The sequence below is a fragment of the Peromyscus maniculatus genome, chromosome 3 (genome assembly GCF_049852395.1).
Source record: "Peromyscus maniculatus bairdii isolate BWxNUB_F1_BW_parent chromosome 3, HU_Pman_BW_mat_3.1, whole genome shotgun sequence".
NCBI classification, from domain to species: Eukaryota; Metazoa; Chordata; class Mammalia; order Rodentia; family Cricetidae; genus Peromyscus; species Peromyscus maniculatus.
The window spans coordinates 69,471,491-69,486,291 of NC_134854.1; the positions used below are offsets into that span (position 1 = coordinate 69,471,491).

The following is a 14,801-nucleotide window of genomic DNA, read 5'->3' on the forward strand; positions in this document are numbered from 1 at the left end:
GTGAATGACTCCAGGAAGCAGCATGGGGGCTGGCAAGATGGCTCAGTGGTTAAGGCCTACATTCAATCCCTGGGACCCCCATGAAAGGAGAGAAGCAACTTCTACAGTTGTCTTCTAACCTCCAGCCACACACACACACACACACACACATACACACACACACACACATACACACACACATACACACACACATACACATACACACACACACACATACACACACACATACAGACACAGACACACACACACATACACACACAGACACACACACACACACACCACACACATACACACACACATACACACCACACACACATACACACACCACACACACACATATACACACACACACATACACACACACCACACACACACAGACACACACATACACACACACAGACACACACATACACACACACATACACACACATACATACACACACATACACACAGACACACACACACACTCACATACACACATACACACAAATAAATAAATGTTTAGAAATGGAAAGGGGAGCTGGAGAGATGGCTCAGTGGTTAGGAACACTTGCTGTTCTCTCAGAGGACCCAGGTTTGGTTCCCAGTACCTACACGGTGGCTCACAACCATCTGTAAGTCCAGTTCCAGGGGATTCTATGCCCTCTTCTGGCCTCTGTGACACCTGTACGCATGTGATACACATACATACATTCACACACTCACACACACTAAAAATAATAAATCTTTAAAAAAAATAAAAACTGAAAAAAAAAAGCCACATACACTTACGCATAGGAAAAAAAAATGCCTGGAAATATATACTCTGAAATCTTACCAGCAGCTTTTGCTCGGTGGTAGGATGAAAGTTGATGTGTGTGGAGACCAGGGGTGGATGTCAGGAGTCTTCCTCAATTGCTCTCCCCTTTATTTGAGACAAGGTCTCTCTGAACTCAGAGCTTACTTTTTGGCTAGTCTATCCAGACACCCAGGTCCAAGGGTCCCCTGTCTCCCTAGTACTGGGGTTACAGACATGTGCTGCTGCACATGTGGCCCTTTACGTGGGTTCTGGGGATCAGACTCTGGTTCATATTCCTGTACAGCAAGCACTTTACTGACTCGGTTGTTACCTCGGCTCCAGATATGATTATATTTGCTGAACAGTCTACAGTGAACATGGGATAAGCTTGCTTTAAAATAGCTGATATATCTCCTTATCTACTCCATTTTAAGAATACAAGCCTGTTGTTTTAATCTTGGACAGTCTTTTAATAAAAAAAACAAAAAACACAAAAACAGAGCCAGATATCAGGGTGAAAGCTGAAAGATCAGAGAACAGACCAGCCAGCCACTAGTTCTTACCTCTATGAAATCCTCAGTCTAAAGAGAGTGAGTTCCTGTTTCCTTATACTTTATATACCTTTCTTTTCCCTGCCATATTGCTTTCTGGGATTAAAGGTGTGTGTGCTTCCCAAGCAAAGGCATGAGATCTCAAGCGCTGGGATTAAAGGTGTGTGCCACCACTGCCTGGCTCTGTTTCTCTCCTATGCTGGATCAATCTCATGTAGGCCAATGTGGCCTTGAACTCACAGAGACCCAGAGTGATCTCTGCCTCCTGGGTGATAGGATTAAAGGTGTGTGCCACCACCGCCTGACCTCTGTGTCTAATCTAATGGCTGGCTCTGTCTTCTGATCCCCAGGAAAGTTTATTAGGGTCCACAATATATCACCACACAAGCCAGAGTGATTATTGATATTATCCCACAAAGAGTGCAGGGATGTAGATAAAGGCAGTGGCTGACTCACCCTGCTTGCATGGTCTCCAGGTGAGTTCTCAGTAGCTGGAAGCACCTGCAATCAGCGAGTCTGTAATGATTAACACGAAGTGGTACAGTGAAGCACCCAGGAGCTCTGTTTCAAAGGCATCTCCCTAGCAACCCCACTCATCCTCAGGGCCAGAGAAGGGGCTCCTGATCTTCCATTTCCAGTATGCATAGTTGGATATCACTTTTGGTAGTCAGGGTGCATCTCCAAGAGTCTTAGTTCAAACTTATCTCTACCATCACCCTATGGAAGTTTCATTCACTGGATATGAGGGTAAATTGCTCATGAGTCCATTAGAGCCTGTGGCAGCCCCCATGGGACCCTAGGGAAACAGAGCACAGGATGGGTATCCTTCGTGGTCTGCAGGGCACCTCGGTCTGTGTACCACAACAGATATCATGGTTTAGGACCATGGTTTGCGTTGTCCCAGTGGAGATGAGATGGCCAAGCGGCCGCAGGAGTTAGGCTTTGTGAGTCCTGGCTCGAGGAAGCAGAAGCAGCAACCAAGTGAATAGTTGGTAACAGAGCAACGGTCTGAAGACATCACTAGCCGCTTTCCACCACACCAGAGGCAAGCGACACAGAAATCCACAAAATAGTAGAAGCGCCGGGCCTGCCCATAAGGACCGTAACAACAGGATCCTTGGGGAGTCTGTAAGGACAATCAAAACGGCCAGAGACAAAGAGACTGGAATACATCTCAGGACTCAAAGGACAGATAGATGCCTGGTGCTGGCGTGTGGGTGGAGGGTCTGAGGGGCAGCCTGTCCCATCATGCCAGCTTCCTGAAAGTGACTGACAAGCCTGCTCCAGGGGGCCAAGTTTCCTGTGAGTGAGGTGTCTGTTCCTTAGGGGCAAAGTTGTGTGTGTTTACACAGGTGCAGCTTTCTCAACACCTAGAGGACCTGCAGCTGATGGGTGGCACTAGAGGCTGCACCTGCCGCGTCCCACGGCAGAGACTCACTGTCGTGAACAACTTCCTATTAGCTGAAGCGAGGCAGCCCCTCCTGCCTTTGGCTGTGGAAAGGGTCCCCACGTTGCTGTGACACAACATACCGTACTGATGCCTCCCACACACACACTGCACCCCCGTTTGTGTGAGCCCGCGCAACCTCCGCAAGCTTGCACCGGCCGGAGCGTGGAAAAGAGCCGAGACCCAAATCATAGCCTTCCTTGAAGTCAAAACCGCTTCTGAACAAGGCACAGAACCGCCAGCCTGGCTTAGGAGGGGAACCGACGGGTTGTGAGGGAAAGGCAAGGAAGGCAGCCCGGGCCACCCACGCCCGTGCTGTGTCATGCTGGGAAACTGACCTCCCCCGTGAACTTTGGAGAAACAGCCGGCTGAGGAGGGTGACTTGTACTCTCTGGCCACGGAGCCACATGCCCTACCTGAGGTCACACGGTGCCCTTTCAGACCTGATCCCCAGCCCCGTGGCTTTAGCCGGTGGGGTCTTGGCTGGGGTAGGGGGAGCTGGGGGGAGCTCTGAACCGGGTTGTGAACCCGCAGACCACATGTCACATGCGGTCAAAGACGGACCCCCCCGCTCCGCCCTAGGGATCCCCGGGTCTTGGGAGCTCGAACTAAGAAGGGTTTGCGCTCTGGATGGGCGCCCGGACCCCTGGGGAACGAGAGGACCCCCGCGTGTCCGGATTCTTTCGGAAACCGAGGTCGGGCAGCGCGTGGCAGGGCAGGGCAGGGCAGGGCAGCGCCGGACCTCATGACCCACGTCCCGGCCGCCCCGGTGCCGGCCCGCGCGGCGCGCACTCGCCCCGAGCGCGCGTGCCGGGCACCAGCCCCACCCCCCCGGTGGCGTGTGCGCACGTCATATGGGCCGCCCTCCTCCCATTGGCTCCCGCCGCCTCACCAGACCCCGAGCGGACAGGCGCGCGGGCAGGGCGGAGCCGCCGGGAGCCACGCCCCGCAGCGGGGCGCGCGGGGGGCGGATAGGCTGGGCGCGGTCACGTGAGGCCACCGGCGGCCCGCCTTATAAGCGGCACCCGCGCGGGGCCGCGGCCGCTCCTGGGCCGTCCGGGCGCGCTACCCGTGGTGTCGTGGCGTGCTCCTCCCACTGTGCGCCTGGCCGCCGATGCCCAGGCTGCACGACCACGTCTGGAGCTGCCCAAGCGCTGGCGCTGCGAGGCCGTACAGCCTCCCACGAGGCATGATTGCGGCAGCCCGCTGTCCGCAGGGCCCCGGAGCCCCAGAGCCGGCGCCCCGGGGCCAGCGAGCGGGAACGGCAGGATGCGGCGCGCGGCCCGGCAGCTGGCACCACGACCTGGTGCAGCGGAGCCTCGTGCTCTTCTCGTTCGGTGTGGTCCTGGCCCTGGTGCTCAACCTGCTGCAAATCCAGCGGAATGTCACGCTCTTCCCCGACGAGGTGATCGCCACCATCTTCTCCTCCGCCTGGTGGGTGCCCCCATGCTGTGGCACGGCAGCCGGTGAGTGCCCTTCCTTGTTCTTGGAGTCGGTGGGGCGGGGGGTGGGGGGAGAGGGACACGTCAGCTGTTGTCACCCTGAGTACAAGAAAGGGGGGACGCGAGGGTTGGGAGCCCCAGACGCTGGCGAGCGACAGGCGGAAGTTGGAGGGACTAGTGATGGAGATGAGGTCAGGAGATAATTGGCAGTTTAAGTGGAGGAGCCGCAGCTGTCTCGCAGAGCCCGAAGCCACGATTGGCCGCCTGGAGAACTGGTGAGGGCAGCACCACGCGGCCATTGGCTGCCTGAGCAAACGTGCTACCCCGCTGAATAACTGAAAACAAACCGTCACGTGCGCCCAAGAGTCTGTTGCCAGGGGACAGACTTCTCCATACTTCCTTCTGCTGATAGTGAGCGCTTTGTGGCTGGCAGCCAAGCCCTCTGGAACTCCGTGGCCCAGTCGACTTGGGACAGGAGTAAAGGAGGAACCCTCGGGCCTGAGCACACCGTATGGCGTCACCTCTCAGGCCCAATGAAATTTGTGACAATGTGACACAGTCTTTTTTTTTTTTTTTCCATTTTGCTGGTTTTACAAAAAAAAAAAAAAAAAAAAAAAAAAAGTTGAATGGTCATAGCCCAATAGATCCCTGCATATCCCTCAATGCACATCACGTATTTGAAAACCATTGTCAGGTGTTTCTGCCCATCCCACCCTCCTCCCAGCCTTGCTTGTCTTTGGCCTGTGTAGGTGGTCAGCATAATTTCTGGTGCACCTTTCCTCCAGTCTGGTGAGGCACACCTGTGCCTGGGGCCACAGGACACCAGGAGCAGCTCCTGCCTGCTTTGAAGTCAGCTTTTATTGACTGCCTGCCTGTGCTTTATATGCTGGCCTTCTATGCTGGGCTGTGGCTGAGTCATGGGTTAAAGGTAATAGGCAGAGTACTTGCTGTTGATTCCCAAGTGCTCTCAGGCTCACCTGCAGCATTATGGGGTCCAGCCCTGTGACAGCTGTCTGCTTCTTCCAGGAAGGCTGATGTACCCATTGGGAGAAAGTTGTCATCTTTATTTTCAAAGCACTCTACCACTTTGGGGCTCTACTGGCTGAATATTCTTGTTTATTTGGGGCTGGGGGGTGGCCTCATACATGCCACTGAGCTATTACCCCAGCACTTAATAGTTCTTTGGGGAATAAGATTAGAGTTGATATTCTGTTTTTTTTGCATATATGGAACATAGTTTGTCATGGAAGTTTGGAGGAATACCTGGGACGGTTTCTCTCCTTATCTGAACGTGTGGCTGAACGGCATCTTTCTCATCACTGACAAGGCCTGAGGTCTTGAACTTAGCTGCAACTCACATGTACCTTGTGTCCCATGGGGGCTCTGCCTCTTGTACTGCAGACACCCCTTCCTTCCTGGTTTTGACTCTCTGGGTCTCTTTCTGGAGTGCCCAGCTTGCTGCTCTCTGTCCAAATGTTTAGTTGTCTGTGTCTGTGACGGTTCCTTCTCTGCCCTCCACGTTACTTACATAATCCTCATTTCACACATGAGGAAACAAACAGGAGGCAGCACATCCACCCGAGCGGCCTGGGACTGACAGCAGCGCTCTCCCTTCCTGAGTCCCTGCCCTTCCCACAGTATGCGACTTGTCCCGCTGGGCCCAGGTCAGGGCCGAGAGAAAGCAATATGAGGTAGCCTTGCCACAGCCTTTTCCTACAGGTGCTTTGTCTACAGGTGACAGACTGCCTAGGAAAAGAAGTGGTTTGGACGCTATTAATAACGACCATACAAGGACTAATTTTAGCCAGTGTGTTCTAATCCTGTTTTTGTTTTTCTTCAAATAGCTGTTGTCGGCCTCCTGTACCCGTGTATTGACAGTCACCTGGGAGAACCACACAAGTTCAAGAGAGAGTGGGCCAGCGTCATGCGCTGTATCGCCGTGTTCGTTGGCATCAACCATGCCAGTGCCGTATCCTCAGCTGGTGTCTGTGTCCAGGGTGTCATCTGGGTGTGGCAGGGTATATTGTTACTGTGACCAAGAATTGGTGCTCATTGCCTCATCCCTGTGCTTTAGAGGAATTCTGGGGTCCAGTTTCTGGGGCCTTTTACTCATCTTAGGACACTTGAGCTAACACCAGAAGTGAATATACTCTGCCCCTCAGTTACTGTGGCTCTCAATGGACTTTATCCCTCTTAGCTTCTCCCCCACTGACATGCTTGTTCCTGTGATAGAGAATTAGTGAGAGCCTTGCTCAGTCAAGACCAAGGCTGGTCAGGTGGCCCCTGGCCTTCTAGTGTCCAAAGCTGACACACTCCCTTCATGCAATGTCTTGTGTGTTTGTGCAATATGCATTTTCTGTGAAAAGGGTTGATTTGATGGCAAACCCTTCAAATCCTACATTTCTAGAGCAACTTAGAGTAAAAGATTGTACACCAACTTCAGGGGGGGCTCTTTCCTTACTCAAATGATTCACAAGTTAGTTCTGATAGTGCTGATTGACAGGCACTGAATTAATAAACTGACAGACTTACTTCTGCCTGGGGTGGCACAGAGACGACATGGGGGTAGTGCCAGCTTGTTTCCACTGAAAAGTAAGAGGGCAGGGTAGAGACAGTATCTTAGCAAAACTGCATTGCTTATGACCAAATGCCAGGAGAGGCTCACAGCTTTCAGAAAGTTTACTATTATTACTCTGGATGTGGTACTCCCAGGGGATGGGGGGGGGGGATCTCAGGTTTGTTCATGTGCCCTCATTACAAGCAATAAGTTACTGTATAATGATGTGGCCTGTGAGTAATTCTGGGGTTTAGTTTTTTTTTCATATGATAAATTAGGAAACTTTTCCTTAACTTTTGGATCTCTAGAAATTGGATTTTGCCAATAATGTCCAACTGTCCTTGACTTTAGCAGCCCTGTCTTTGGGCCTGTGGTGGACGTTCGATCGCTCCCGAAGCGGCCTTGGGCTTGGGATCACCATTGCCTTCCTAGCTACGCTGATCACTCAGTTTCTTGTGTATAACGGTGTCTACCAGTAAGTGTTGATTTGCTTTTGTAACAACACCTACCTGTTAAGTGTAGATGTTTTGGATGTTATTTGACTTTTATGCAAAATAACATGGAAATCTCAAAATGCTTTTTCTTGGCTCATATTAAAAACTCACTATCCATAACTTGGTGAAAGTAAAGTCTGGTGGCCATAAAACATGTCTTTTAGACACTGACATTTGATGTTAACTGTAGCTCACAAATGTCTCCTACACCCACATCACGGGAATCCTGGACCCCAGGCTGCTGGGTGGCTGAAACTGTCTTGTTTCCTTCCTAGGTACACGTCCCCAGATTTCCTCTATATCCGCTCCTGGCTCCCGTGTATATTTTTCTCAGGAGGCGTCACAGTGGGAAACATAGGACGACAGTTAGCTATGGTGAGTGTCCTGAGCACTTGAGGCTTTTCAGCTTGACAGATAGGTTTTGTGTTGATGTGTGTCTCGTTCGGATTCCTCAACAACAGTTGGTGAGAATAGTCTATGTTAACTATAAAATGATACATAGCTGGGTCTTCCCTAAGTTACAGTGTGTAGATTTTTAACACTTGTTCATGCTGGAAAGCAACCAGAATTTGAGGATGGCTGTGTGTATTGCAGCCGTGTCTTGTGGTTCTCTGGGTTCATATAACCACTAGGCAGCCCCACTGTCAGTTGCTCTCTAGCATGTGTGCAGACCATGCTGGGGTTCACCTTGGCTGTGACAAACCAGGGGACAGCGTGGGTCAGCAAGTACTCCCTACCCAGAGAGCTCTGGATCATGGCTTGACCACTGTGTAAAGGGACCGTCTTGTTGGAGTGCTAGGTCTCTTCTCCTTGGAAGAGAAAGCAGCGCCCCCTCCTAACATCCAGGGTCACTTCTGAGGCAGCTGGGCAGCTGAGTTCATCAGGGAGCAGTTGCCACATGAACACTTTAATTTTGAAGATAATGTGGACATGTTATTTCAAGATGACTTTGACCCATGGGCTTAAGTGAACATTCCAGAAGGGTGACTAGGAAAGGGCCATTGTGCACAGAGATGAACTGTAGGGCTTTCTCTGAGTGCTTATCTCAGTATTTCATGCTAGTTTTAAACAGTCATCTGACACCCACTCATGAGAAGCTGCATTTGAAGGCCACTTGGATAGCTCACAAAAATACAAGTCATTTCTAAAAGCTAGAACTAGAGGTGTCTTTCTCTTCTGTCCCTGATAACCCTCTACAGATCACAGCCAGTCAGAAACTCTCTTGTCCCTGATGGGGAGTTAGAAAGCTTTTCTCAACATTAAAAATCTTGTCAGAAGCCAGGCATGGTAGGATACACCTGCAGTCCAAGCACCTAGGAGTCTGAAGCAGGTGGGTCTTAAGTTGAGGCCAGCATGGGCTACATATAGAGACCTTGTCTTAAAACATAAAAACTAACCACCCCCCCCAAAAAAAAAAAACAGATTCATATCACATGAAAACATGGCGACACTTCTCCCTCCCACGATCATGCCCAGGTGGTTATCAGTGGAAGGGAAGGCCTCCTAGTACCTCATGTCTTGAGATTTGTCCACAGTCTGGCAGAGAATCCCTTGGGCTTTTGAACTAATTTGACCTCAAACAGGTTGAGTAGTTTCAGTCTGAAAGATGTTTGGAGTTGTAACATCTGGGCTCAGGATAATGTGTGGAGGCCAAGGCTCTCATTCTTTTAGGAAATTAGCATGCCTGGGAAGGAGTGGACATTTGAAGCATGTTGGCAGTCTGTACACCTAGAGGTGATGATCCTAGAGGAGCTGAACCCGGCCAGCTTTGAACTCTTTCTAGAAACCTCTGCCGCCCTCCTACTGTTTGTCAGGCCTCTATTCCTGAGTGTGAGATCCTGGTTACTAACAAGGGTGCCCATCCCCAGGAGCTCAGCTGATGGCATTACAGTTTCTGTGTGTGGTAGTGCCCTTTGTCCTGTGTGTCTGGGGACAGAGCCTTGTCATCAGCCATCATTAATAGAATCTGCAGGTTTTGCTGTGTGCATTTAAAAATGTTCCCCAAAAAAGGTAAAATTTCTGATTGCAAACAGCATCCAAGTATATGGCAGCTTCTTGTCACCTCACCCATGGGGACACTAACTGTGGAGCTTGCTCCCTGCTGTTGGATTCTGTTTGTCTTTCCTGTTGTCTCCTGACACAAGAGTCACTGAAGACGCATCTGCTGTCCATGTCCATTGTTACTAATGGAGCACTCCAGCTGTGAAGTAGAAGCTATGATTAACGTGTTTTAAATATGGAACTTGATGTTTGCCCCAGTGTGTGCAGTTTGAGCCATGCTACTCATTAATATACTATATGGCCCTTTAACATATAGCATGTACCTTTCATTGATTCTGCAAATGGAAAAAAAAAAACCTGGTGTAAACAAACCAAGGTCCCAGGTGCAGTCTTGCCATTTAGATGCACCTACTGGGGCAGCCAAGTGCCTATGTTCATTCCAGTGAGTCTCTGCCCATTGGTAGCGTCTTGGGTCTTTTGCCTCTTACACTAATTCAGGCTTAGTTTTAGTCTCCTGAAGACGGTGCCTTCTAAAATTGTGTTTTGTCTTTGTAATCAGTAAATAGATAGTATAATTTGGTGGCTTAACTTTTCTTTCCAACTGACTTGTCAAGAGTCTGACCTGGGCCAGGTGTGGTGCACACCTTTTTTTTTTAATTAAGAAATTTTCTACTCACCCTACATACCACCCACAGATCCACAGAACCCACCTCCTCCCTCCTCCCACCCCCCAGCCCTCCATCCCAAGCCACCCCTGATCCCCACATCCTCCAAATCAAGGTCTCCCGTGGGGAGTCGGCAGAGCCTGGCACATGGAGCCAAGGCAGGTCCAAGCCCCTCCCTGCTGCACCAAGGCTGCTCAAGGTGGTACACACCTTTAATCCCAGTATTTGAGAGGCAGAAACATTCAGATCTTTGTGAGTTCCAATCCAGCCTGGACTATACTCAAAAAACAGGGGGCAAGAAAAAAAGAAGAAAAGAAACACTAAACTACTTTAAGTTTGCTTAAAGCCTCTGTATGTCAGCTTTGAGGGAAGCACGTTTTCTGGAAAGCATGCCACACTCTCGGGGTGGCTTTACTCGGACCCCCATTTCTGTCTGTCACTCATGGTCCCAGAATCGTATTAAGTATGACTGCTGAATGTGGGAGAACTGAACAGAGCAGGAGGTCTCTGGACTCCCAGAGGATGTGTGAATTGAGGTTTATCTCTCCTGCATTGGCAGCTTGTGGTTGCTCTGTCCAATCAGCTCTACCAGTGAGACACCGTCCTGCACTTGGTCAGTCCTGCAGGCCTGGCCATGGCGGTGATTCCCAGGCTTGAACTGCTGCCAGGGCAGGTGTAGCAGAGGCCTCAGGTCTGACAAAGGCTCCAGCAGAAGCCACCTACCTTTTCCACAGTAAATCTGATTTAAAACAGGGCCCTAACTGCACCGCTCCAGCTCTCGGGTGCACCCGTGCTCCCTCGGTGTGGGGGTGGTGCTTTGATAGTGTTTGCTGTGGCTGGCATCTTAGTCACACGTTTGTCATTGTCTGTCTGCATAACAGGCTCCATAGAAAGGGGTGAGCAGCACCGCTTTCTCTGAGGTTTGGATTGTTGTAGCTTCATAGGTGAAGAGTAGGTTTGTAGCCTTGGCAGCCCGAAGGGCAGTGGTGGAGCTCATTCATCCTGAGCCTGACAACATCCCCAGGCCAAGGGAATTGTATAGACCCCAACAATTAAAGCATCCAAGCACTGACTTCTCTTTTTCTTTTCCGCACAGGGCGTTCCAGAAAAGCCTCACAGTGACTGAACTTCAGGGCATGGTTCAGAGCGGAAGCAGGATGCGGAGACACTGGTCCTGGGTGTGATGAAGACTCTTTTTCCTCAATGTCCCATTTAGACTGGGCTGACGATGATAAATGACTCCTGAAGAAGTGTTCACATGGTCTAGACTAGCAAACGGAGGCAAGGACTACTGACCTAAAAGTCTTACCTTGCTCACCCACCCTCACACCTGTCTGCACTGGAACATTCCATCCCAGGCTGTATGTGAGAGTGGGGCAGGGGGCCAGTTTCCTGAGTATTAGATTTCATTCATCTTCAAAGCAAGTTGCCATATTTCAAAGCCTTGAATCAATGAATTACCAACCTGCAGTTTTGTGTCAGTGCCCAAAGGGGAGAGGTTGATGGTGCTTAACAGACATGAAGTATGTGTAATAAGAATATTTATCCAGAATTAAAATAGAGGGTATGTAAGGGGTGGGAGAGAAGAGCAGCAGTGAGGCAGAGGAAGGCCATGCTCCCGGTAGGTCCCAGTGCAGCCACATCTCCAGGGCACGCTCAGGCAGGTGCTCACATGTGGGCCTCACCAGTGGGGACCATGCTTTTCACTGCCAGGGGTTTGTAGACAATCTTACTGAGAGCCAAGGGCAGCGCAAAGTCATGACTCTGCACCGTGATGCTGGACTTTTCACCTCAATTTAAATGAAGTTTTGTCCACGAGCTGGACGATCTAAGAGTGGGTAGCTGTCTGTGCTGTTTCAGTCATAATGAGCCGAAATTGTTTGTCACTCCAGAGTGGAGAGGACTTTTCCACAGCCCTATGGAGCTTGCAATCTGTGATTGCCTTGTAAAAGGTTGAGTGCGCACGTCACTGCGTTAAACACACGGTGTCCTGTATGCATTGAATGGCATAGACCACGTGGGACCTAATTTGCAAGTATTGGGTCTTCGACTTCAAGTGCAATGTGTATGAAAACCAATCTGAGCCTTGTATTCTCTTAAATATTTATTTTTATTTTATTTTTTTTTAACCGCGTGAGCTGTTCCAGAGAAGGGTTCTCGGGTCATTTCAGAGCTGCGTGGAGGTGAGCTCAGCAATACTTCTGTCAGCTGTGACACTCCCTCAGTCACACCCTCCACTGCGCCCTAGTCCTCTGACATACTCCAGTTCTGTGAGTTTAGTAATTTGTACTTACAAATTTACTTTTTTTTTTTTTTTTGTATTCTGCAATGTAAGTGTTTTTGGTTTGTTTTAAATTCTGTAGAACTGACTCGATGAAACAGAAGTTGGGCCCTAGGCAGGACAGGAGCTTGGTGCCTGTGTGGACATCTGGGTTTGGGTTCACTCACGTGGTGATGCTCATTGGGGTTTTGCTTATTTTGTTTTGAGGAAAATGTCTGGAGTAAACTGGTTTTCTGAAACTACTTTGGTTAGGAGAATATGGGTTGTTCTGGACTTTGGAGCAACCCTTAAAATTTCCTGGAAATAAAAACGAATGGTTGGTCCTTCAAAGGCATTCTTCAGCTAAGACTTAAGTGTCTTACGAAAACCACAAGTGACTAGAAGAAGAGCAAGTGAACTTGGCGATGTACTTGATCATATATGATGAGTATTTTTTTCTCTTAAACTGGAAATAAATCTAGTAGAAGTAATGTAGCCAAAAAATGTGAACCCGAAGGATATTTTTGCCAATAGCTTATAGCAGGTACATTGAACCAAAGTGATCGAATTTGTAAAAATGGTAATTAGTACCAACCACATTCACTGTCCCCGATCTGAACACCCAGCGAGGTTCACGTCCATGCTAACTTTGCAGCATTGTGTTCTTTTTGCATTCTTTTTTTACTTTTATTAAAGGTTCAAAACCAGCTATTGCATTTCTGAGTTTTTCTTTCTTTCTTAGGAGAATGGCACCTTGGTGTAGAGTGTTAGGAATCACGGGGAAAGGGTTTTTCAGTTTGGAGATTTGACACAACCTTTGGGAAGTGCCCTTTGAGGATGTTTCCTATGTGGTAGGAGCTAAATGGAGCCAAGAGGAACCTGTCCCTGCCCCGACTGGTATGCAGAATGAAGCTGGTCCATCACTCTGTCACCTGATCTTGCAGGCTATTGGTGGCAAGGTTTAGGGTAGAATGATTGGTGACTATGCAGAAAAGCCATCTCTTGTCTTCCCTGTGCTAAAAGAATGCACTCTACTTTCAAAACAGTTCCAACATTCTTAACTCAGCCTTGATGGTGGCCTTAAGCACTGGTGGCCTTATTACTTTACTGAAGGTGGATCCGTGCATTGGAACACAGACCCACACCCATAGATTCCCACTGCACTCAAGACGAGGTTGACACTGAGCAGCCACAGTGGTCACAATGTTGGTGTACACATTCTCTGACTGGAAACCCAGCATTTATGGGGAGGAACCCAGTGTATGCTGGCTCCAGCAGAGTGAGCTCTCTCTAAACTTGTGTTTTAGAGGCTAAAACTCCCTGAATTTCACTGGTTGTTCCACGAACTACAACTTCATGAAAGGCAAAGTATGAGATTCCCGAAGTATCCCACCCACTTCTTCCAAGACTTTTGAGAAGGCTGAGTCCAGAGGGGCTCGGTATTGACTTCAGTGACTTCATTTGCCAAGCTCTTCAGATCCCCTGGGTACTTACATGGGGGTCTGCCTGACAGATTTAGATTATGGCAGGTATGTTGGTAAAATGGAAAAAGGCTGGCCCACATCTCCCTACCTTTTTTCCTACCCTCATGGAGTTGGACAACTGTAGCTACAGCTGCTTTCTTCCTGGAACTTCAGATCTCTCTGTGATCATGAAACCACACAGCAGCTAACAACAGCCTTAGGGGCACCACAAAATCACACCAAAGACTCAACTTAGTCTCCACAATGTGCTGTGGGAAGTTGCCTGCTACCAACCCATCTGCCTTCTGGTTTGCTCTTGGGGTTGGGAGAGGCTCATCAACAGGCAGCAGACTGTGGAGGTTATATTGACAGACAAGGGTCCAGAAATAGATCTGAGTCCTGATAGCCCAAGAATACTCTGGATTTTCCTTTAGAAAAGTGAATGAGTGAATAACAACTTGTGTTTCTTACTTAAGATACTTAGGAAAATGAGCCAAGCACACCTTTAATCCCAGCACTTCGGAGGCAGAGGCAAGATCTCTGAGTTCAAAGCCAGCCTGGTCTACAGAGTAAGTTCCAGGACAGCCAGAGCTACACAGAGAAACCCTGTCTTGAAATAAGATAGGAAAATATTAAATGAACACTGTGTGCCAGATGTGCTGTGCCCTAGAAGCCCAGCATCCACACAATTGGTTCTTTCCTGGACAGGAGCTGGGTAAAGCCCATCAGGCTCAGGGAGACCCCGTGTGGACATCTGGAGATGTGAGACTCCCAAATGAGACACGACTGGTGTTTCAGTGGCTCTGATCCTGCCCAGCACAGGTGTTCAGGAAAGCTATGAATGGGAAAGAATAAAGGAAAGGGAGGCAGGGAGGCAGGGAGGGCGGAGCTTAGTTCAAACGCTCAGGTGTGGGGTGAAAGAAGATAGTGGTCTATAGGCTAGCTGCTAGGCTCAGTCCTTGGCTGCTAGTTAGGAACATCAGGAATTCCCAGGTCCAGGAAAGCATCCTATCTCAGGATGACTGCCTCCACGCTCCATCTAAGGGCAGGAGTCTGCACCATGTCTCTGCAGCTCTCACTGTGCCCCACCTTGCACTATGGGTTCAATTGTACCCCACACCTGAAAAAGAGGTTCAAGTCCCA

At 49.4% G+C, this 14,801-nt stretch overlaps 1 protein-coding gene across 2 annotated transcripts; it reads left to right on the forward strand.

Annotated features, from left to right (window-relative positions):
• Positions 1 to 3,726: 3,726 nt before the first annotated feature.
• Positions 3,727 to 12,902, forward strand: Insig1 (insulin induced gene 1). Of its 2 annotated transcripts, XM_076566708.1 has the most exons (5): positions 3,727 to 4,242; positions 6,063 to 6,187; positions 7,084 to 7,250; positions 7,545 to 7,644; positions 11,032 to 12,902. In XM_076566708.1, the coding sequence occupies exons 1-5, from the start codon at positions 3,891 to 3,893 to the stop codon at positions 11,059 to 11,061; spliced, it is 774 nt and encodes a 257-aa protein (XP_076422823.1). In that variant the 5' UTR covers positions 3,727 to 3,890; the 3' UTR covers positions 11,062 to 12,902. The 2 variants fall into 2 exon arrangements, with proteins under 2 accessions (XP_076422823.1, XP_076422824.1); XM_076566709.1 differs by lacking the exons at positions 6,063 to 6,187; positions 7,084 to 7,250; positions 11,032 to 12,902 and having other exon boundaries at positions 3,748 to 4,242; positions 7,545 to 7,641.
• The last annotated feature ends 1,899 nt before the right edge of the window (positions 12,903 to 14,801 follow it).